The sequence below is a fragment of the Macrotis lagotis genome, chromosome X (assembly GCF_037893015.1).
Source record: "Macrotis lagotis isolate mMagLag1 chromosome X, bilby.v1.9.chrom.fasta, whole genome shotgun sequence".
NCBI lineage: Eukaryota > Metazoa > Chordata > Mammalia > Peramelemorphia > Peramelidae > Macrotis > Macrotis lagotis.
Window position 1 is genome coordinate 516,575,838 of NC_133666.1, and position 18,257 is coordinate 516,594,094.

The 18,257-nt window shown below is 34.4% G+C and overlaps 1 protein-coding gene across 1 annotated transcript in view; it reads left to right on the forward strand.

The window, feature by feature from the left end:
- The window catches only part of DTNBP1 (dystrobrevin binding protein 1), a 171,407-nt gene that overhangs the window by 30,552 nt on the left and 122,598 nt on the right, over positions 1-18,257 (forward strand). The window contains exon 5 of the mRNA XM_074207420.1: positions 509-641. Coding sequence (XP_074063521.1) covers positions 509-641 — 133 coding nt within the window. The remainder of the gene's footprint in view (positions 1-508; positions 642-18,257) is intronic.

Genomic DNA, 18,257 nt, shown 5'->3' on the forward strand with positions numbered 1-18,257 from the left:
CCCTAGACCCCACAGCTAGGTAATTATTAAGTGTCTGAGACAGGATTTGAACCCAGATACTCCTGACTCCAGGGCTGGTGCTTTATCTGCTGAACCACCTAGCTGCCCCAATTCACTCACTTTTTAAATGACCTAGGGGAGCTCCTGTTTTAAAAAAAAAAAACACAATTATCCCTTTTGGGGAGGGCATAAGTTTGGATGTTTAAATATACAGTTTGCTTAAGGCAGACTACATTTGGAGCCAATTTCTAGATCCAGCCCTTAGATTTCTCTTCTCTTGATTAAGCCCTTTTGGAATAAGCAATGATTTGAGGTTTCCTGCACTGCTTATTAAAAATGATCACTTCAGCAAAAGAGAATTATGTCAGTTTCCTTTTTAGCAGGATGATGTCAGTTTTAGTTGGTAAGCAGTTGTTAAAGATAGTAACATGGGCAAAATATTTTTTGTGGAAACCATCTTTTTTAATATTTAAAATCTGTGATATGCTATGTCTCTTATTTATTGCAGCGAGTAGATACTGAAGTGGTGATGCTTTCAGTACACTGGGAGAAAAAGAGAACAAGTTTAATAGAGTTACAAGAACAGCTCCAGCAGATTCCAGGATTGTTAGCAGATCTAGAATCTATGACTGCAAATTTGAGTAAGTTTTCTGTTTTTCTACATATTCCTTGCAGGACCCAAAATGATCAAGACAGAAACCTGATTGAATTTCAGTGATCTTTTAGAGTATAATAGAAACTTGGTTAAATAGAATGTGTGAGGAATTAAATGTTCTGTCTAATTTAAATTATTATTTAGAAGTGGGTTAAAGTGTAAAATCTTTATTTCAACATATATTAAAAATATTCTCAAAACATAGTACTATGATTTACTGTCTGAATTCAGTAAACAAACAAATCTTTCTTTGATGATAGAAGCTCTTGTACTACCTCAGGATTGTCTTATTAACATCAGTTAATACTGAAGAGATTATATTGATATTGTAGAGATCACAATGATATGCACAATAATTTATATGTAGAAAATGGGATTAAATGTATGCTGATCCTAAAACATGCCCTGGAAGGTCCTCCTTTTTTTAATTCCATATTCAGAATGTTTTCTTGTAATTAGCTTTTTCTTCCTTATGGTGGCTTAGTAGGGAAAAAAATTCTGGTCAACTGAGGGTTTTAACCTATAATTGGGTGCCACTAAATCAAGATTTATTGCACTGAGGTATAAAAATAATATGTTCTTAAGTTTGTTACAACTATCTCTAGCTATCTAGACATACATATCTATCCTTCCATATCTGTAAGTTAGACTTTATCATATCTTATTCATATTCTTTTCTCTTTATATTTTAAGAAAATTCTTTTCATATTTGATATTGTCAAATTATCAGACATTTTAGGATAATGTTGATTTTCTTAAGAATTGGAATTTAGAGTAGTTAACAAGTTGGTGATAATATTTGTAATGGAAGGATTAGTGGAAAAGTAGAAGTCACTACCTTGTTGAAATCATTTTATACCTAGAAGAAAACTGCATGTAACAGAAGTTCAGATTCCTCTTTCTTGTTGTTGTTTGTTGGTAATTGTGTTCATAATAAAAATCATTTAATTTTAAAAGAGAAAGAGTACTATTGTGCAAGAGTACTATTTTCAGTTAATATGACTGTAAAGCTGTTAAATAGAGAGTAAAAATAAATTATTCTCAGTCTAGTGCACTACCACTTGATTTATATAATTTTTTTATTTTTTAAAAGAGGAAGTTAAGGCAAAAAGATCATAAGTCATTAAATGATCATTTGAAAAGTCTGTGATTAGAATTGAGAAGTTATATTCAAATACTAGAAATGCTTCTTATTAGAGAATACAGTTTTCTTTCATTTGGTAAAAGAATATATTTCTATTTTCCTTAAACTCCAAGTCAGCAAATTTTCCAGTTCATTAAAATATTCTATGGTCAATAGGACAAGTAGGGAAGCAGTGGTTTCATTACAGTTGTCTTTAGTCTGTGAGCAGTAGCATGAGTGGATTGTATCCAGAATGAACTGGTAGCTCATTGTGCCTTACTGCACTAGGATTCTGTTATTTTTTTGGATGAGATGTGAGAAGAATAATGTTGAAGTTCTTCAGAGAAATTTAAATTTAATTTACTACTTGGAAAGAGATTAAAAATATATCCTATAATTTACATTAAATTACTTTTAGGAATGAGAAAGCAAAGGATACAAGTCCCTATTTTGCTTTTTTTACAGATAATAGCACTAAAACCTTGAGAAGTTAAATAGTTCTCCCAAGGTCCCATAAATAGTAAGCATCAAAAGTGAAATTTGAACTGTGGACCTTTACTCAAGTCAGTATTCAGTCTAATCTCAGAAAAGTTAAATGACTTCTCTAGGTTGAATTGCCAGTAAATGTTTGAGGCAGAATTTCTAGGTATACCTGATTCTTAAGTCTAATGCTTTATCCAGTAGACCATGTTGACTCTCAAATACTTTTATGATCAGAGTATATCACTTCTGCTTTAAATTTTTGATAGTGTTATTTTCTCTAGTCTGTGATAGACATTTCTTGATAAACCAATTTCAATTCCTTAAAAAAATTAATATCCCTTTGGTTTAGGTTAATATTTACCAATACTACTAACCTGATTTTCTTTACTCATTGGTATTTTAAATTACTACCACTTTTGATTAAAATCTATTATTATTTGACTGTTGTTAGAAAGGAACTACCTTTCATTTATCTATGGTAGTAAAAATAAATATTTAATTTAATCTAGCAACAACTAATAAGGAAATATTTTTAAAATTGGAAAATCTTGACTTCTTAAATTCCTTGGAAGAATATACTTAAATTGAACTTTTCCTTGACCAAATTGAAATATGTAATTAATGGAAAATATAGGTTTTTGGCATTAACTTAATACATTATATAAATGTATTTAGATTGTTTTAGTTATCATGATCATTTAGCATATTATTTGCATATTAGTATGAGCTATTTGATTTTTGCTGCAATTTAAAATTGAATCTTTAATCTCATTGATATAACTCAGTAAGATTTTAAATTTGTCCAGCAAAAAAGAAATTAAGATAAAGGTTATTTATATTTAATTTTTGTTTTTCTTTATTTTCTTGAAATGTTGATCTTTTAGTAGCAAGAGTGCATACTCAACCAAATGAGGACTCCTCCGGCCTAATTTAGCAAATCTTTTTCTAATTTATTCCTATTAAATATTAAAGAACTTATGAGAAATTAATATCCTGGAATTTTGATGCATTTTGGCCATATAGATATTTTGGTTTGATTTTGATAAAAGATTTGTTTACTGACTATTCAAGATTACAGATTCAAAATTGGCAGTCTACTGATTTTATATATGTACGTCTCTATATATGTGAATGTGAGCATATATTTGTATATACATGACATACAATACATACACATACATATTTACACTTACATATATTTAAACACATGTATGTGTGTAGATAGATATATTATTTTTTGGTGTGGGAGTTCTATCTAGCATGTAAAGTAATAAAATCATTAATTTGTTTGAATTATAATTATGCTTAAGGCTTATATTCCTTAAAACCTGAGGAAACATCAATCAAAGGATCCCCCCAAAACATTTTAAAGATCAATTCTATTATATATAAAAAGGTTATTTTTCTTTAAAAATTATATTGTTGGAGACAGCTAGGTGGCACAGTGAATAGAGCCCTGGAGTTAGGAGGACCTGAGTTCAGATCTGGCCTCAGACACTTAATAATTGCCTAGCTATGTGACCTTGGGCAAATCACTTAACCCCATTGCCTTGCAAAAAAATTAGATTGTTAATGTCCCAATTGACAGGCTTATAAAGGTGGGTGAACTTTAGGTCAGGAAGGAAGTATTATTTACTGATGTAGCCCTTTAGAGGCAGCTGAGCCTGGAGTCAGGAAGATAGGGGTTCAAATGTGACCTCTTCCCATCTGTGTGACCTTGGGCAAGTCATTTGTAAAATAGGGAAAATAATGCACTTATCTACCAGGGTTGTTGGGAGGATCAAAAGATATAATATTTATAAAGGTGCTTAGCATATAGTAGAAGCTATATAAATGTTACCTGTTGTTACTTTCGTTTGTTTTTTGTGTCTAGAAGCATTTAAATACTTAAACATTTTTGTAGGTGCAGGACTTCCATTGTTTTGGGAAAATCTTAATGCAGAAAAATATAGCAACTACTTTGTAACTTAGGGCCTTAGAGATTCATATGTGATTTACCCATTGTCACACAGCTAGTAGTATGTGTCACTAGGTCTTGAATTCATCTCTCCCTAACTCTAAGGCCAGCATTCTGTCTTCTTCTTTTCTCCATTCTCTACTCCCAAACCCCCATGCCTAAGTGCCAAGCATGCATATCCCAGAAAATGAAGGGTCGATAAACATTTATTAAGCACCATGTGTTAGGCACCATAAATAAAGGCAAAAGACCTTTCCTTTAGCCTCGAGTTGTTCACAATCTAATAAGGGGAAGAAAACATATTAAAAAGAAACTGAAAAGCAGAGGGAGGAACAAAGAGGGTAACTAGGATGGGAGGATGATGACTTCCAGAGGAATGTCAATAGGAAATGATGAGATGACTGCTCTCCTCAAGTGGAGGATCCAGAAGATACTCACTACTGTTTATCTTCCACTCTCTCCAATCAGGGGAAGGACAGGGGTTACTAAGCAGATATGATCATGTAGGATGGAAAGCATTGATGAGGTTCAGGGGAGTATAGCCATATGGAAAATGATGAGATGGAGTGGACAATGGAATATGAGGTATTTGAGGGTTCACTTTTTACCCGTTTTGTTAATGTAGGCATCTGCTGAATGACAAAATACTTATGTTCATGTGTTGTGATAGCTGAACTTGACATTTCATTTTGATTATCCTTGATTGCTAAAAATGTTCTTCAAGCAAATTATCTTGGAGTCTGTCCCTTCTTTCTGGCCCTTATATAAAAATTTCATAGTACCCCAATTAAACCTTAGAATCAGTGCATTTTAGAACAGAAGGAATGTCAAAGATCATTTTACAGATGAAATTGAGACAAATGTCTCATTAGGTCATAGCTGTGACTTAATACCTAGTCTACTGTTCTTCCAACTATACCATGTTGCTTGAATGGGATCCTAACTATATTAAACCACATACTCAGGTCAGATAATTGCTAACATTGATTAAAATACTGGTTAGGCAGTCTTTATTGACATTGTTGGATACAATTCATTGATTTCCCTCTCTAAAACTTTGGAGATGAATATTTCTAAGGAATGAAAAAGGCTTCCATCTAAAAGTGGCACAGTGGATAGAGCACTGGCCTTGAAATTAAGAGGACAGGGGCAGCTAGATGGTGCAGTGGATAGAGCACTGGACCTGGAATCAGGAATATCTGAGTTCAAATCCAGCCTCAGATACATAATAATTACCTAGATGTGTGGCCTTGGGCAAGCCACTTAACCCCATTGCCATGCAAAAACTTAAAAAAGAAAAAGAAAGAAAAAGAATGAAATTAAGAGGACAGAAGTTTGAATTCGGCCTCAGCCACTTGACACTGGCTATGTGATCTTGGACGAGTCATGTAAACCTGATAGTTGTTTTACTATTGTATTGTGTCTGACTCTATGTGACCTCCATGGACATTGATGGCAGGGTTTTCTTAATTAATATTAGAGTGGTTTACCATTTCCTTCTCCCATGTGTCCTCATTTTATAAAGGAGGAATTGAGGCAAATAGGGATTATGTGACTTAGCCCAGGTCATATAGCTAGATTTGAACTCAGATTTTCCATTACTCCAGGCCCAGTGCTCTATCCTTTGCACCATCTAGCTTTCTTGTGTCAAAAGAACAAAAATTAAAACTCTTAAATGCAAACCAATAAAACTCAATTTAAATTTCCATCAAAAAACTCATCTTTTATGCTACTTCTTAATTGAGTTTCTCCAGATTCCCCCTTTCTTTAATGTTAATATATTTTTCATTTTGCTTTTTTTAAAGGCCACAAAATACAAACAAATATCTATTAATATTCATGTAATTATTTTATTCAATTTTATTTCAAACCAAATTTAGGGTGACTAGACAGTAGGATCTAAAATCAAACGAAATTTGAACTTTGAAGATGTACAGGACTGAAATGTACCTATAAGCAGCCATTATCTATAATTGCATTCCTGATTAGTCCTTAATCTTTTTATAAAGGAATTTTTTACACTCATAATTATTGAGTTATCTATCCCACTATGACTTTCTGGCCATTAAAGAGGACTCTGGGCAAGAAATATAGGGGAAATATCTGCAGCCTGGAAGAAAGTATTTCCTAAATTCTGATTGCAATGGAAATGACAGTGAATTTAGTTACCTGTAACAATGCCAAAATAAAAGCAACATTAACACTTATCCCTCTGAGGCTAAGAGGAGGCCAGTGGGGATTGAGACAAAGGAGTGGGATGTATTCTTTTTAATGGATTTTTAAAATTTTTTCTAATTATATGTTTTGAAAGTTTTTCAGCATTTATCCATTTGCATATTTTTAAGTTACACAATTTTCTCCTATCCCTCTTCCCTCAGTGGTGAACAGTCTAGTGAATGTAGAACTTGAACATTTGTGTTTAACATATTTACATATTAGTGATTTTGTGTATGACTTATTAGGATTAAGGGAAAAGAAAGAAAACTATAGGATAGGAAGGAAAATTGTAAGAGAAATTTTGAAAAAAGTGAATATAGTGTTCATTCAGATTCTGTGGGTTTGTAATTCATTCCATGCTTCTCTAGTGTCTGATCACTTATTGTTTCTTATAGAATAATAGTATTCCATAACGTTCATATAACATAACATTGTTCAACCGTTCCCCAGTTGATGGGCATCCCCTTAATTTCCAATTCTTTACCATTCCAAAAAGAACTACTACAAATATTTTGAAATATATGACTTTCTTCTTGTTTATTTTGGGGTTAATTTATCTAATTCTGAGAGAGGGAGGTTGAGATCTCCTATTATTACAGTTTTGCTGTCTATATCTTCTTATAATTCATTTAGCCTTTCCTCGAAGAATTTGGATGGTACACCACTAGGTATACACACACACACACACACACACACACATATGTATATGTTTAATAATGATTTAACTTCATTGCCTATGGTGCCCTGTATTTTCCTTCCTTATTCCTTTTAATGAGATCTGTTTTTGCTTTTGCTTTATCTGAGATTAGGATTCCTAACCCCTGATTTTTTTACATCTCCTGAAATATATTTTGCTTCAGCCTTTTACCTTTACCCTGTGTTTCAGATATGTTTCTTGTAAACAGCATATTGTAGATTCTGGTTTTTAGTCCATTCTGCTGTTTCCATTTCATGGGAGAGTTCATCCCATTCACATTTACAGTTAATATTACTAATTCTGCTTTTCCCTCCATGATAGCTTTCTCTGTTTGTACTTTTTTCTTCCCTTTCTTCTTATTCCTTCTCACCATTGTTTTGCTCCCTTTCCCCTTTAACTTTTCTTTTAAATTTTGACTTTAACTTTACTTTCACTTTGCCTTCCCATTTATTGGTCCCCCTCCCCCACTTCCCTGTTGGTTAGGATAGATTTTTAAACCCAATTGAGAATGTATGTTATTCCCTTACTGGGTCAAAGTTATTGAGTAGGATTTATTTAGTGTTTACACCCTCCCTTCTTTCTTTCTACTATAATGGGTTTTTGTGCCTCTTCCCTTGATGCCTAGCCTTCTCCTAATATAGTCCTTCTTTTTATGTTATACTTATTTTAGCCCTGTCTTGTATCTTACATCCTCTTTGTCAAAATGTTTTCCTTTTATCTGACCTGATAAAAGTCTTATTCTCAAAGGTTGATTGATTGCTTATTTGATAAGCAGCATTGCCTCATAAGTCACTAAATACTTTCCTCTTTTCTGTTTCATTAGAAATATACTTCTCAAGAGTCATGAATCACATCAAATTATAATCACTTTTTACCTTACCCCTTTCAAGCACCTTCCATGGACATACAATCCTCATTAACGAAAGCATCATCCAAAGCCAAGTCATTTCTTAAACAATTTATATCCTACTTCCCTAGTATACTCCCTCCATTTGTAGCCAAAGCAAAATCTCTTCATGCTGTTTTCATGTCTAGTCCCTCTTAATATACTTCCTCCTTCTGTCTCCATAGAACTCCAAAGTATTGGGTACTTTAGTATATTAATCATGGTATTAACCTCATTAACGTAAGTATGGATTAAAACAAGACCACTTCCTAATCTCTTTATGTCCATCCCTTCTAAGTTAGTTCCCATCCTCTACCTCTTTTGTACTACAAACCTCTAGATATGGAATATAGTAAGGTCACTTCTAATTTAATTATATATAAATCCTCTAAGTACTCTAAGTCCTGGGACAACCTGAAGTTCTCTGTTAAGAAGTCCTGTATTTCACTGAATATTCATCTTTTACCCTGAAATAAAATACTGAATTTTTCAGGTTAGTAAATTTTTTATTGTAATCCAAGGTCTCCTGTCTTCCAAAATAGCATATTCCAGGCCTTCTGATCTTTTAATGTTGAAAGTGATAAGTCCCTGTGTAATTCTGATTGTGCTTTCTTTGTGTTTAAATTGCTTCTTTGTGGTTGCTTGCAGTATTTTCTCCTTTATTTGAAGTTGGCTGATAGTCCATGGAATTTTTATCCTAGGGTCTCTTTCTGGAGTTATTCTGCGTATTCTTTCAAGTACTATTTTTGTCTTCTTGACAGTGGGACAGTTTCCATGATAATTTTCTGAAAGATATTTTTCAGGCTCTTTTTTTGACCTAGACTTTCTGGTGGACCAATAATTTGTAAATTGTCTCCCCTGGATTTATTTTCCAGGTTGTTTTTTTCCCAAAGGGTACTTTACATTTTCTTCAATTTTTTTTCCCTTTCCAATTGGTCATTTTGAGTTTTAGATGAATACTTTTCCAGTTGGCAGAGTTTATTTTTTGAAGAGTTACATTCTTTTTCCAGTTGATTAAAGAGTTCATTTCATTGGTTAGTTTTTCATAATTTTTCTACATGGCTCTCATTTCTTCTGGTTTTTTTTCTTCTTGCTCTATTCTTTGGTTTTAAACTATTTTTTAAGTTCTTTTATGAGATTTTTGTATTTGAGACCCATTCATAAACTCTTGAGACTTCCCATGTACTTAATTTGTCACTGCTTTTTTCTTCTGATATGGCATTTTTATCATCTATCTTTATAGTAGCTTTCTTCGATTAGTTTTCTTTCAGTTTTTTGACTCATTTTGATTCTGAGCTCTGCTCCTGGGATATATAGGGAGTATGGTCCCAACCTTTTTGTGCTAGGGCTAGGTACAGATCCTTGACTAACCATTTGCTAAGATGTTGCCTATGCAGAAGTTTGTTTCCTTCTTTATGTCCAGGCTCTGGTTTGTTCTAGTTTTGCCTATGCAGTTTGTTCCCAGCCCAGTTCTGTCTGTTGCCCCAGTTTCCAGGGTCCAAATTTTGTTTGGGGATGGGACTCTTCTTTTGACTTACTATCTAGCTGGACTGGGAACCTGTGTTACTGTTTAACTGCTGGAACTTGGACTGCACTGTGACTAGAAACCTCCCCCTGGCTTTCCCACTCTCCTGCCTAACTGGGCTTTACTTCCCCTTTTCCCCTGAAGAGAGAGACCTTCATTGATGATCTGTCATAATGACAACATTTGAAAACTTGTTTTGATCTTTTTTTATTTGATGGGATCTGTAGTCATGTGCAGAGGCTTCATTTAATGTTGTTCAGGAAAAGCTCCAGGAGCTTATTAGTTTCACACTCCACCCCTGAAGTTGTGGGATGTATTCTTGAAGAAATATTAACTTCATCTGAAAAGGGAAAAAGTGAAATCTCTTTATATGAGTCATACTTCAAGTTCAAGGACTATTCCCTTTAATTTAGGGGAAAAAACCAGATATCTTATTGTCTGATTTTGTTATCTTTTATATTTTTTGTTTCTTCCTTAAGGATATGATTTCTCTCTCATCACACTCAATTTGGATCAATGTACAACATGGAAACAATGTAAAGACTGGCAAATTGCTTTCTATGGGGGGGGTTGAGGGGTTGAGGGGAGGGAAGTAAGATTGGGGGAAAATTTGTAAAACTCAAAATAAAAAAAATCTTTAATAAGAAAAAAAGTTCAAGTTAACACTTTTTTATTTACTTAGAATCTTATCAAGGAGAGGTGAAGCAAACATATGGGGCAACATGAATTCTTTAATTAAATGGGACTTTTTAACCTATTAGCTTTCCTCTTCCTGCAGAATTTCAAGTGATAAAGCTTTTTAAAAATGTATATATTTAATTTTATACCTTTTTATACCTTTAGGGTCTTCTCTTGACTACCAATAGGCAATTTCACATTTTATTAACTTCGACAGCCTCCAGCTGCTTTTTCCATTCTGTGAAATTAGGTCTCTGAGGTGCTTTATAGCTCTAAAATTCAGTAGACAATGATATTCTTCAATTAATATTCTAAAGGACTTCTGAGAAATTCATTGATATGTTGCTGGACCATAAAAAGTAGTATAGGTATTTCAGATTTTATCCAGGCAAAGAGTCAAGAAGTCATTGTAAAAATAGAAGTAAATCATCAAGAATTTATTGAATACTTATCTATGTATTTAACACTCTGGTGGAAATTGTGGGAAATAGATGAGTTGTAAGATATGATCTCTGCCATTAACTCTTTTCCATAAGTCTTTACTGTTTATTTTAGAATGTGGTACTAACAAGAATTAAATAATTTTTTAAAGATCTTTTGCTAGACACAAGGGGATAATAAAAAAAAAGAATATCTTCTTTATTCATGATACTTGTAGTCTAGGAGGGGAGATGGCACAAACACAAATAACCATTATGCAGTGGAGTTAAAGAAACTTTTTTAAAAGGATAAAAATAGCAGGAAATTGTTAACCAAGGGAAGTACAAGGAGAGAGGATCTTGCTATCTTCCTAATGAATGCATTTCATCAGGCTCAGATGAGTTATATCCTATCACTAAAAGAACAGGCCTATACTTAGTGAGTTACCCTCAGTAATCTTTGAAAGATCAGAAAAGGAGTAGCTCTTCAGGATAGATTGATCCAGAAAGACAAAGTTTGTCCCAAGTTGTCAAAAAAGGAGAAGAGATTGAGGCAGCTAGGTGGCACAGTGGATAGAGTACCAACCCTGGAGTCAGGAGTACCAAATCGAACCTCAGACACTTAATAATTACCTAGCTGTGTGGCCTTGGGCAAGCCACTTAACCCCATTGCCTTGTAAAAAAAAAAACCCAAAACCTTTAAAAAAAAAAGAATGAAATCAGGAAACTATAAACAAGTAACCCTGACTTTGATTTCTTATAAAATTCTGTAACACATTATCAAAGAGATAATGAACATCTAGAAAAAGATCTGATAATTACCAAGAATTTTTAACCTTGAAATGTTTTCACAGGCTTATTGTATATTGCAGATATTTTTGATCTAAATAGTTAGCAAAGCATTTGTTAATATCACTCGTGTTATTCTTGTAGAGTGTATCTGGAGTATCATAAAATCTCTTGACACCATGTTTTAGGAAGCACATTGATAAGATAAAAACTGTTTAGATAAGGGTAACTGTAATCATCAAGACTATTTCATATAAAGATAGGTCAAAGGAACTGGATTCGTTTAGTCTGGGAAAGAGAGGATCTGGAGAGGAAGGTGATAGAGAAGACATTTGATATTGCTAATAGTCTCTGAAGGACTAGAACTTAGGACAGAGATTCAAATTGTTTTGCCTAGCCCCAATGGGCCAAATTAGGAGCAGTGAATGAAAATTGTAAAGAGGCAAATTTAGGTTTGATATTAAAACATAACAAAACAAAACCTTCCTAATTATTTGCCCTATCCAAAAAAATGGAATAGGTTATCTTAGGAGAAAATAAGTTATTTCTTACTGTAAGTTTTCATTAAAAGGTTGGATGACCACTTATGAGGTATGTTGTAGAGAAGATCCTCATTCAGGTATGGTAGAAGATTATATGGCCTGATGACTGTTTCAGCAAGGTTTTGGTGACTTCTGTAAAAAGAAGAGAGGTAATTTTATGGTTTGTGGGGAATGGAAGGGAAAGCTTCAAGGAAGAAATGCCAGAGACCTAGACCAAAGGGTAGGAATCAGACGGAAAGGGCAAATGAATACAGTCCCAAGTAAAGGAAACAGTATGAATGAAGACTGAGTAGAAAATCAGGAAATGTGTGAGAATCAGCAATGTTGATTATAATTCATTCATGTTTGATTATCCTATGCAATTTCACTCTCTTTCACCCAAAATTTAAAGGGGAACCTGAACTCTTAATAGTGGATGTCCCACTGGAAGTGCAGTAAATTAGTCTTAGGCTGAGGAAATGAACAAACAAAAGAAAAAGAAGAATCTGACCATAGAAAAATTACTGTGGTCTCATGGAAATATTCAGAAGATGACAAACTTGAAGCTTCTGTATCCCAAAACCTCTAAGAGAAATAGAAAATGGGCTCAGGCTATGGATGACCTCAAAAAAGACTTTGAAAAGCAATTAACGGAGGTGGAGGGAGAAATGAGAGTGGTTCAGATAAATCACGAAAGCCATTAAATCAGCAGCTTGGTGCAAGAAATACAAAAAAATACTGAAGAAAATAATATATTAAAAATTAATTTAGGCCAAATGGAAAAAGCAAAACAAAAGTTAAATGAGAAGAAGAATGCCTTAAAAAGCAGAATTGGCCAGCTGGAAAAGGAGACAAAAATCTTTGAATAAAATAGCTCCTTCAGATGCAGAATGGAACTAAAGGAAGCTGATGACTTTGTGAGAAATCAGGAAGAAATAAAACTTCCAAAAAAAAAAGCCAAAACTTAGAAGAAAATGTAAACTATCTCACTGGAAAAACAACCAACCTCGAAAACAGATCCAGGAGAAACAATTCAAAAATTATTGGGATACCTGAAAATCACAACCAGGAAAAGAGCTTAGACTTCATTTTTTAAAAGAAATAATACAACAAAATTGCACTGAGATCCTAAAAATTGAGGGAATGCACCAGTCACCTCCTGAAAGTGATCCCAAAAGAAAAACTTCCAGGAATATTATAGCCAAATTCCAAAACTCCCAGGTCAAAAAGAAAATACTAAAAGCTTCCAGAAACAAACAATTCAACTACCATGTCTCTATAGTCCAGATTACACAGGATCTGGCAGCATCTACATTAATGGCTTGTAGGGATTAGAATATGATATTCCGGAAGAAAAAGATCTTTATTTACAACCAAGAATCAACTACCCAGCAAAACTGAACATCCTCTTCCAGGGAAAAAGATGAACTTCCAATGAAACTGGGGACTTTCAAACTTTCCTATTGAAACAACCAGAACTGAACAGAAAGTTTGATCTTCAGGTACAGGACTCTGGTGAACCATAGTGGGGGGTGTGGACAAGAAGGACGAACTATGATGAATTTAATGTTGCTGAACTGTTTGTATTCCTGCATGGAATAAGATATTGATAACTCAGATGAACGTTGTCATGTAAGAGCTGTTAGAAGGAGCATATATAAACAGCACAGTAAGGAGCAGAATATGATGGTATAAAAAGATGGAGTCAATGGGTGACAAAGGACAATACTGGGAGGAAGAGAAAGGAGAGGAAGAAGGGGCTAAGATATTTCACATTAGAATCGAGAAAAAGCTTTTTCAATAGTGTGGAATGGGGGAAGGTGAAGGGGAATGAGTGAGCCTTCATTATCATCAGAAATGGCTCAGAGAGGACATAACATACTCATAATAGGATATAGAAATCTGTTTTACCCTAGAGAAAAATGAGCAGAAAGGGATGAGATAAGGGGAACGTGGGGAGGGAAGGGGGGAATAGTGATTCAAAGATAGGGAAGATTGTGAGAGAGGGTACTCAGATAGAGCAGGGACAGGATGAAAGGAGAGAGAGAATAGAATACATGAGAGTGGGGAGGAATAGAATGGAGGGGAATACAGCTCGTAACAGCAACTGTAGGAGAAATATTGAAGCAACTTCTCTGGAGGACTTAAGATAAAGAAGACAACTCACCCCAGAGACAGCCATTGGAATCTGAACACAGACTGAAGTACATTTTTTTCCCCTCTCTCACTGTTCTTGAGGTTTCTCATTTTCTTAGGGGAGGAGGGTTATGTTTATTCTCATAACAAAATTATTGTGATAATATAAAATAAATAAACCAAAGATAAAAATGAAATATACAGAACGAAACAAAAGTAATTATGAATGACCTATGTACAACCAAATGAGTTGTATTTGTATGGGATATGGAAACATCTATATATACCTGAATTAAAGGCAGTCAGTTTTCTTGGAATAAATAGGATAATTCCAGATCCTGTAGCCTGAGAAATGTGGTTAAATTATTAAAGCTATGCTAGCAGTCAGGCACAGCCAAACATTTAGAGTGTGTACAACCTGAACAATCAAATTCTGATTTTCTGACCTGAATAAAGTACCTAGACATTATTGAATTTGAGGATTTTCTTTTGACGTCTTAGGTACATTTCAGATATATATGAAAATGTACATTTTGTGAACATAAATCTTTAAATACTGAAATTAGTCACATATTTTCTATGTTCTGATTTGGTGTCCTCTATTTGTTTCTAGGATTGTCCTATCATTTCCACTCTCCCTCTCTTGACTGCTTCCCTACTGCCTACAAATATTCTCATGTCTTCCTCTCCCTCAGGACCCACTTGATCCAGTCTTGCTCTTGTCTTATATCCTTCTCTGTTTTGTAACTAAAATACTTGAGCAGGCTGCCTTCAATGACTGATACGCTTTTTTTTCTCTCTCATTCTCTTTAGCTCTAGCCACTTCTGATTTCATCCAAAAGTGCTCTTTCCAAAGTTATTAAGTTAACTACAAAGTCACTAATTGCCAAATCAACTGACTTTTTCTCAGTTCTTCTCCTTGACCTCACTGCAGCCTTTGACAATGTGGATCATACATTTTTCTCTAAAATAGTTTCTTTTCTCTAAGTTTTTAGGACACTACTCTCCTGGTTCTTCTTCCTATTTGACCTCTTCTCAGTTTCCTTTGCTAAATCTTCTTATGTTTACTAACCCATTAAGTGTCCCCAGTGTTGACTTTTTCCTCATCATTTCACTCAAGGGTCTCAACTCCCATAAATTCAACTAGCATCTAAAAAATGCTAATGATTTTCATATCTTTTTATCCAGTGCTAACCTTTCTGCCAGCCTCTAAACTTGCATCTCCAACTGCCTTAAAGAATTGCCATAGCACCGGCCCTGGAGTCAGGAGTACCTGGGTTCAAATCCGGTCTCAGACACTTAATAATTACCTAGCTGTGTGGCCTTGGGCAAGCCACTTAACCCCATTTGCCTTGCAAAAAAAAAAAAACCTAAAAAAAAGAATTGCCATGGAACTCTTGAACTGAATGTCCCATAGATATTTTAAACTCAGTATCTCCAAAGCTGAACTCATCTTTCCCCCCCCCACCTTTTCTAAACTTTCTCTTACTATTTAGAATACCATCATCTTTCCTGTCTTCTGTAATTGAAGGCTAGGTATCATCTTTTACCCCTCCCTATCTCTCATTTCCCCCTTCCCCTATCCAATCTATTGCCATGATTCTCTTTGTAACCTCTCTGGAATATGCTCCCTTCTTCCTTGTGACACTATTACTTCACTGGTTCAGGCCTTCACTTCACTCCTGGACTATTCCAGTAGTCTACTGCTAGATCTATCTGCCTCAGGTCTATTCCCATCCTCCATTAAGCTCTCAAAGTGTATCTTGCAAAAAAGTGCTGGTCTGATCATGTTCCTTCTGAACTCAATAAACTCTAGTATCTCCTTTTCACTTCCTGGATCAAATAGAAAATCCATTGTTTGGTATTCAAAGCCCTTAACTTCCTGCTCACCTTCTTAACTCTCCCTGTCCCATCCTTACCTTACTAGTCTTCTCAGACCTTATAGGACTCCTCACATTCTTTGATCTACTGACAATAGTATCTCAAATAAGATGTTCTATCTTGCCATTCTGGGAATTTTTCTGGATGTTTCCTATACCTAGGATGATGTAGAAATGGTCTTGAAAACATTTTGTGGAATTGAAACAATGTTTATTTGTGGCATGGACCCCATGGGAGTTCACTGTGCCTTAATGGGATAAACTGTTTTGTTGGAATATCTGACAAAAGATTGCCTTCTGAATTCCCAGGATAATGGATGAAAGGATTCACTTTTTAACTATAGTAGTTATGCACTTTGATCAGAATTATAACCCTTTTGGTGGAATACAAATATAGTAATCCAAATTTAGACAATTATTTCAGATCTGTACCTTTTCAGTCAAAATACTAATTAAGAAAAAGTGAATTGTAAGCTAATTATTCAAAATCTTCATCAGTACATCAGGATGCCTCAAATAGACCTATGAATCTTATATTTCTAATCCAATTGTTCTTATGGACAGGGGTTGGCCCCCTACATTCATGGGAGGCCCTAGAACTAGAGGTTATAACTATAGATTTGGAAATCATCTTAGAAGTAGTAGTTGAAGTCATAATAGTGGAAGAGTTTGTTATACAAAAAGAAGAGAAGAGAATCAGAAATTGACAGTTTTAAGTGAAGTAGACTATGGAAAACTCAAGTCTGAGTTTGAGGACTAGGTTTAAAAATTCTGATCAGCTTATTGATAGTTGAAGCTATGTGGATGATTACTCCAAAGATTTAAAAAGGAAAGAAAACAGATACCTTGAGAGGGTTTGGGGAGGGAAGGACAGTTCTGAAGGAAGAGGAGTCAATAAAGCTATAACTGGGAAGGCTAAGTCAGAGAGGTATGAGGTAAATCAGGATAGTGAAAGTCACAGGGTCAAACAAAGGTTCTTTTGAGATATCTGGATATTTTTGGAAACGGGGAGGATGCAGTGAGAACAAAGTCTGAAGGTTCTGAAGAGGAAAGGCTATGTTGAAGCAGATTTACTTGGGAGTCTAGAATATCAAGAGAATAGGTGTACGTATGGGGAGGAGGGGCTGGGTGTTGGTGTTACTTATTTTTTACTTTTAAAAAAGTATGATTCCTTGGTATTTGGCAAAGTCCTAATCAAGACCTAGATTTACTGGGACAGGCATGCTCTAGGCATTAAAAAAAAATCTAGTTAGTACTGATTAGCAGAGTTTGTTACTTTAGAGAATAAAGGTTCATAAAATGAGGGAAATGGTCTTATTTTTGCAATTAGAAAAGTGATTCTCTGCTGACAGAGTTTGGTATATGTATCAGGTGTCCCCAGAGTCTTATTATAAATTGTAATAGTGTTTTTAACTACACTTAGGCTTTGGGTTCACTTTGTATAGAGAAATTTTCGTATGCAAATTCACTGAATTTTGTTCCTATGGGAAAAAATAATCCTGGCTCCTATAGAGGACCTGGATTCAAATTCAACATCTGATGCTTAATACCTATATGACCCTATGTAAGTCACTTAATTTTTCTTTGCTACAGTTTCTTCATCTTTAAAATGAGGAAATTGGATTAGATTAGTACTTACTCTTCCAACTCTGATCCTATGAAACATTTTCTTCTTCACCGAAATTACCCCAATAGAGATAGATTATTTATGGGAAATTTGGTAAGATTCAGAAATCTATGTTGTATCTTTTTTAATTGCCACTAGAGGGTATTCTAATTCTTTAACTCTATTGGTCCAAGTTTTCTCCGATCTTGCTGATTTAATAAGGCTGATTTAATCAGAACAGAAAATACACTCTCCTATGGCATAGTATTTTATGTTCTGTTTTTTGTAAATAAAGTTGGAATGATAGTTTTTTTAAATTAAAGTTTTGAGTTCTAATTCCATCTCTTTAATAATTCTATAAATTGTTTTTTGTTTGGCTATCTCACAAGATGGTTACGTAATTATTAGTGCCTAATGAATGAGATTCTCCTGCTACCCATGTTACTTCCCGCTGGTGAGTTAGGCTCTTCAGGAGATAAATTGACTAAAGATAGCATTTAATGTACTCTTGCTACAGCTAACTAATTAGTACCGTGATAGTTTTTAAGAACTAATGCTCCCATTAAGTTTCCATATCACCACCAGGGAGTAGCTTAAGTGTTTAGAGAATCTGGTTTATTGATAGTTGTCAGTGCCCTAAAACACAGTACAAAAGAATTATACTTCATCTCTCCACCATTGGCCT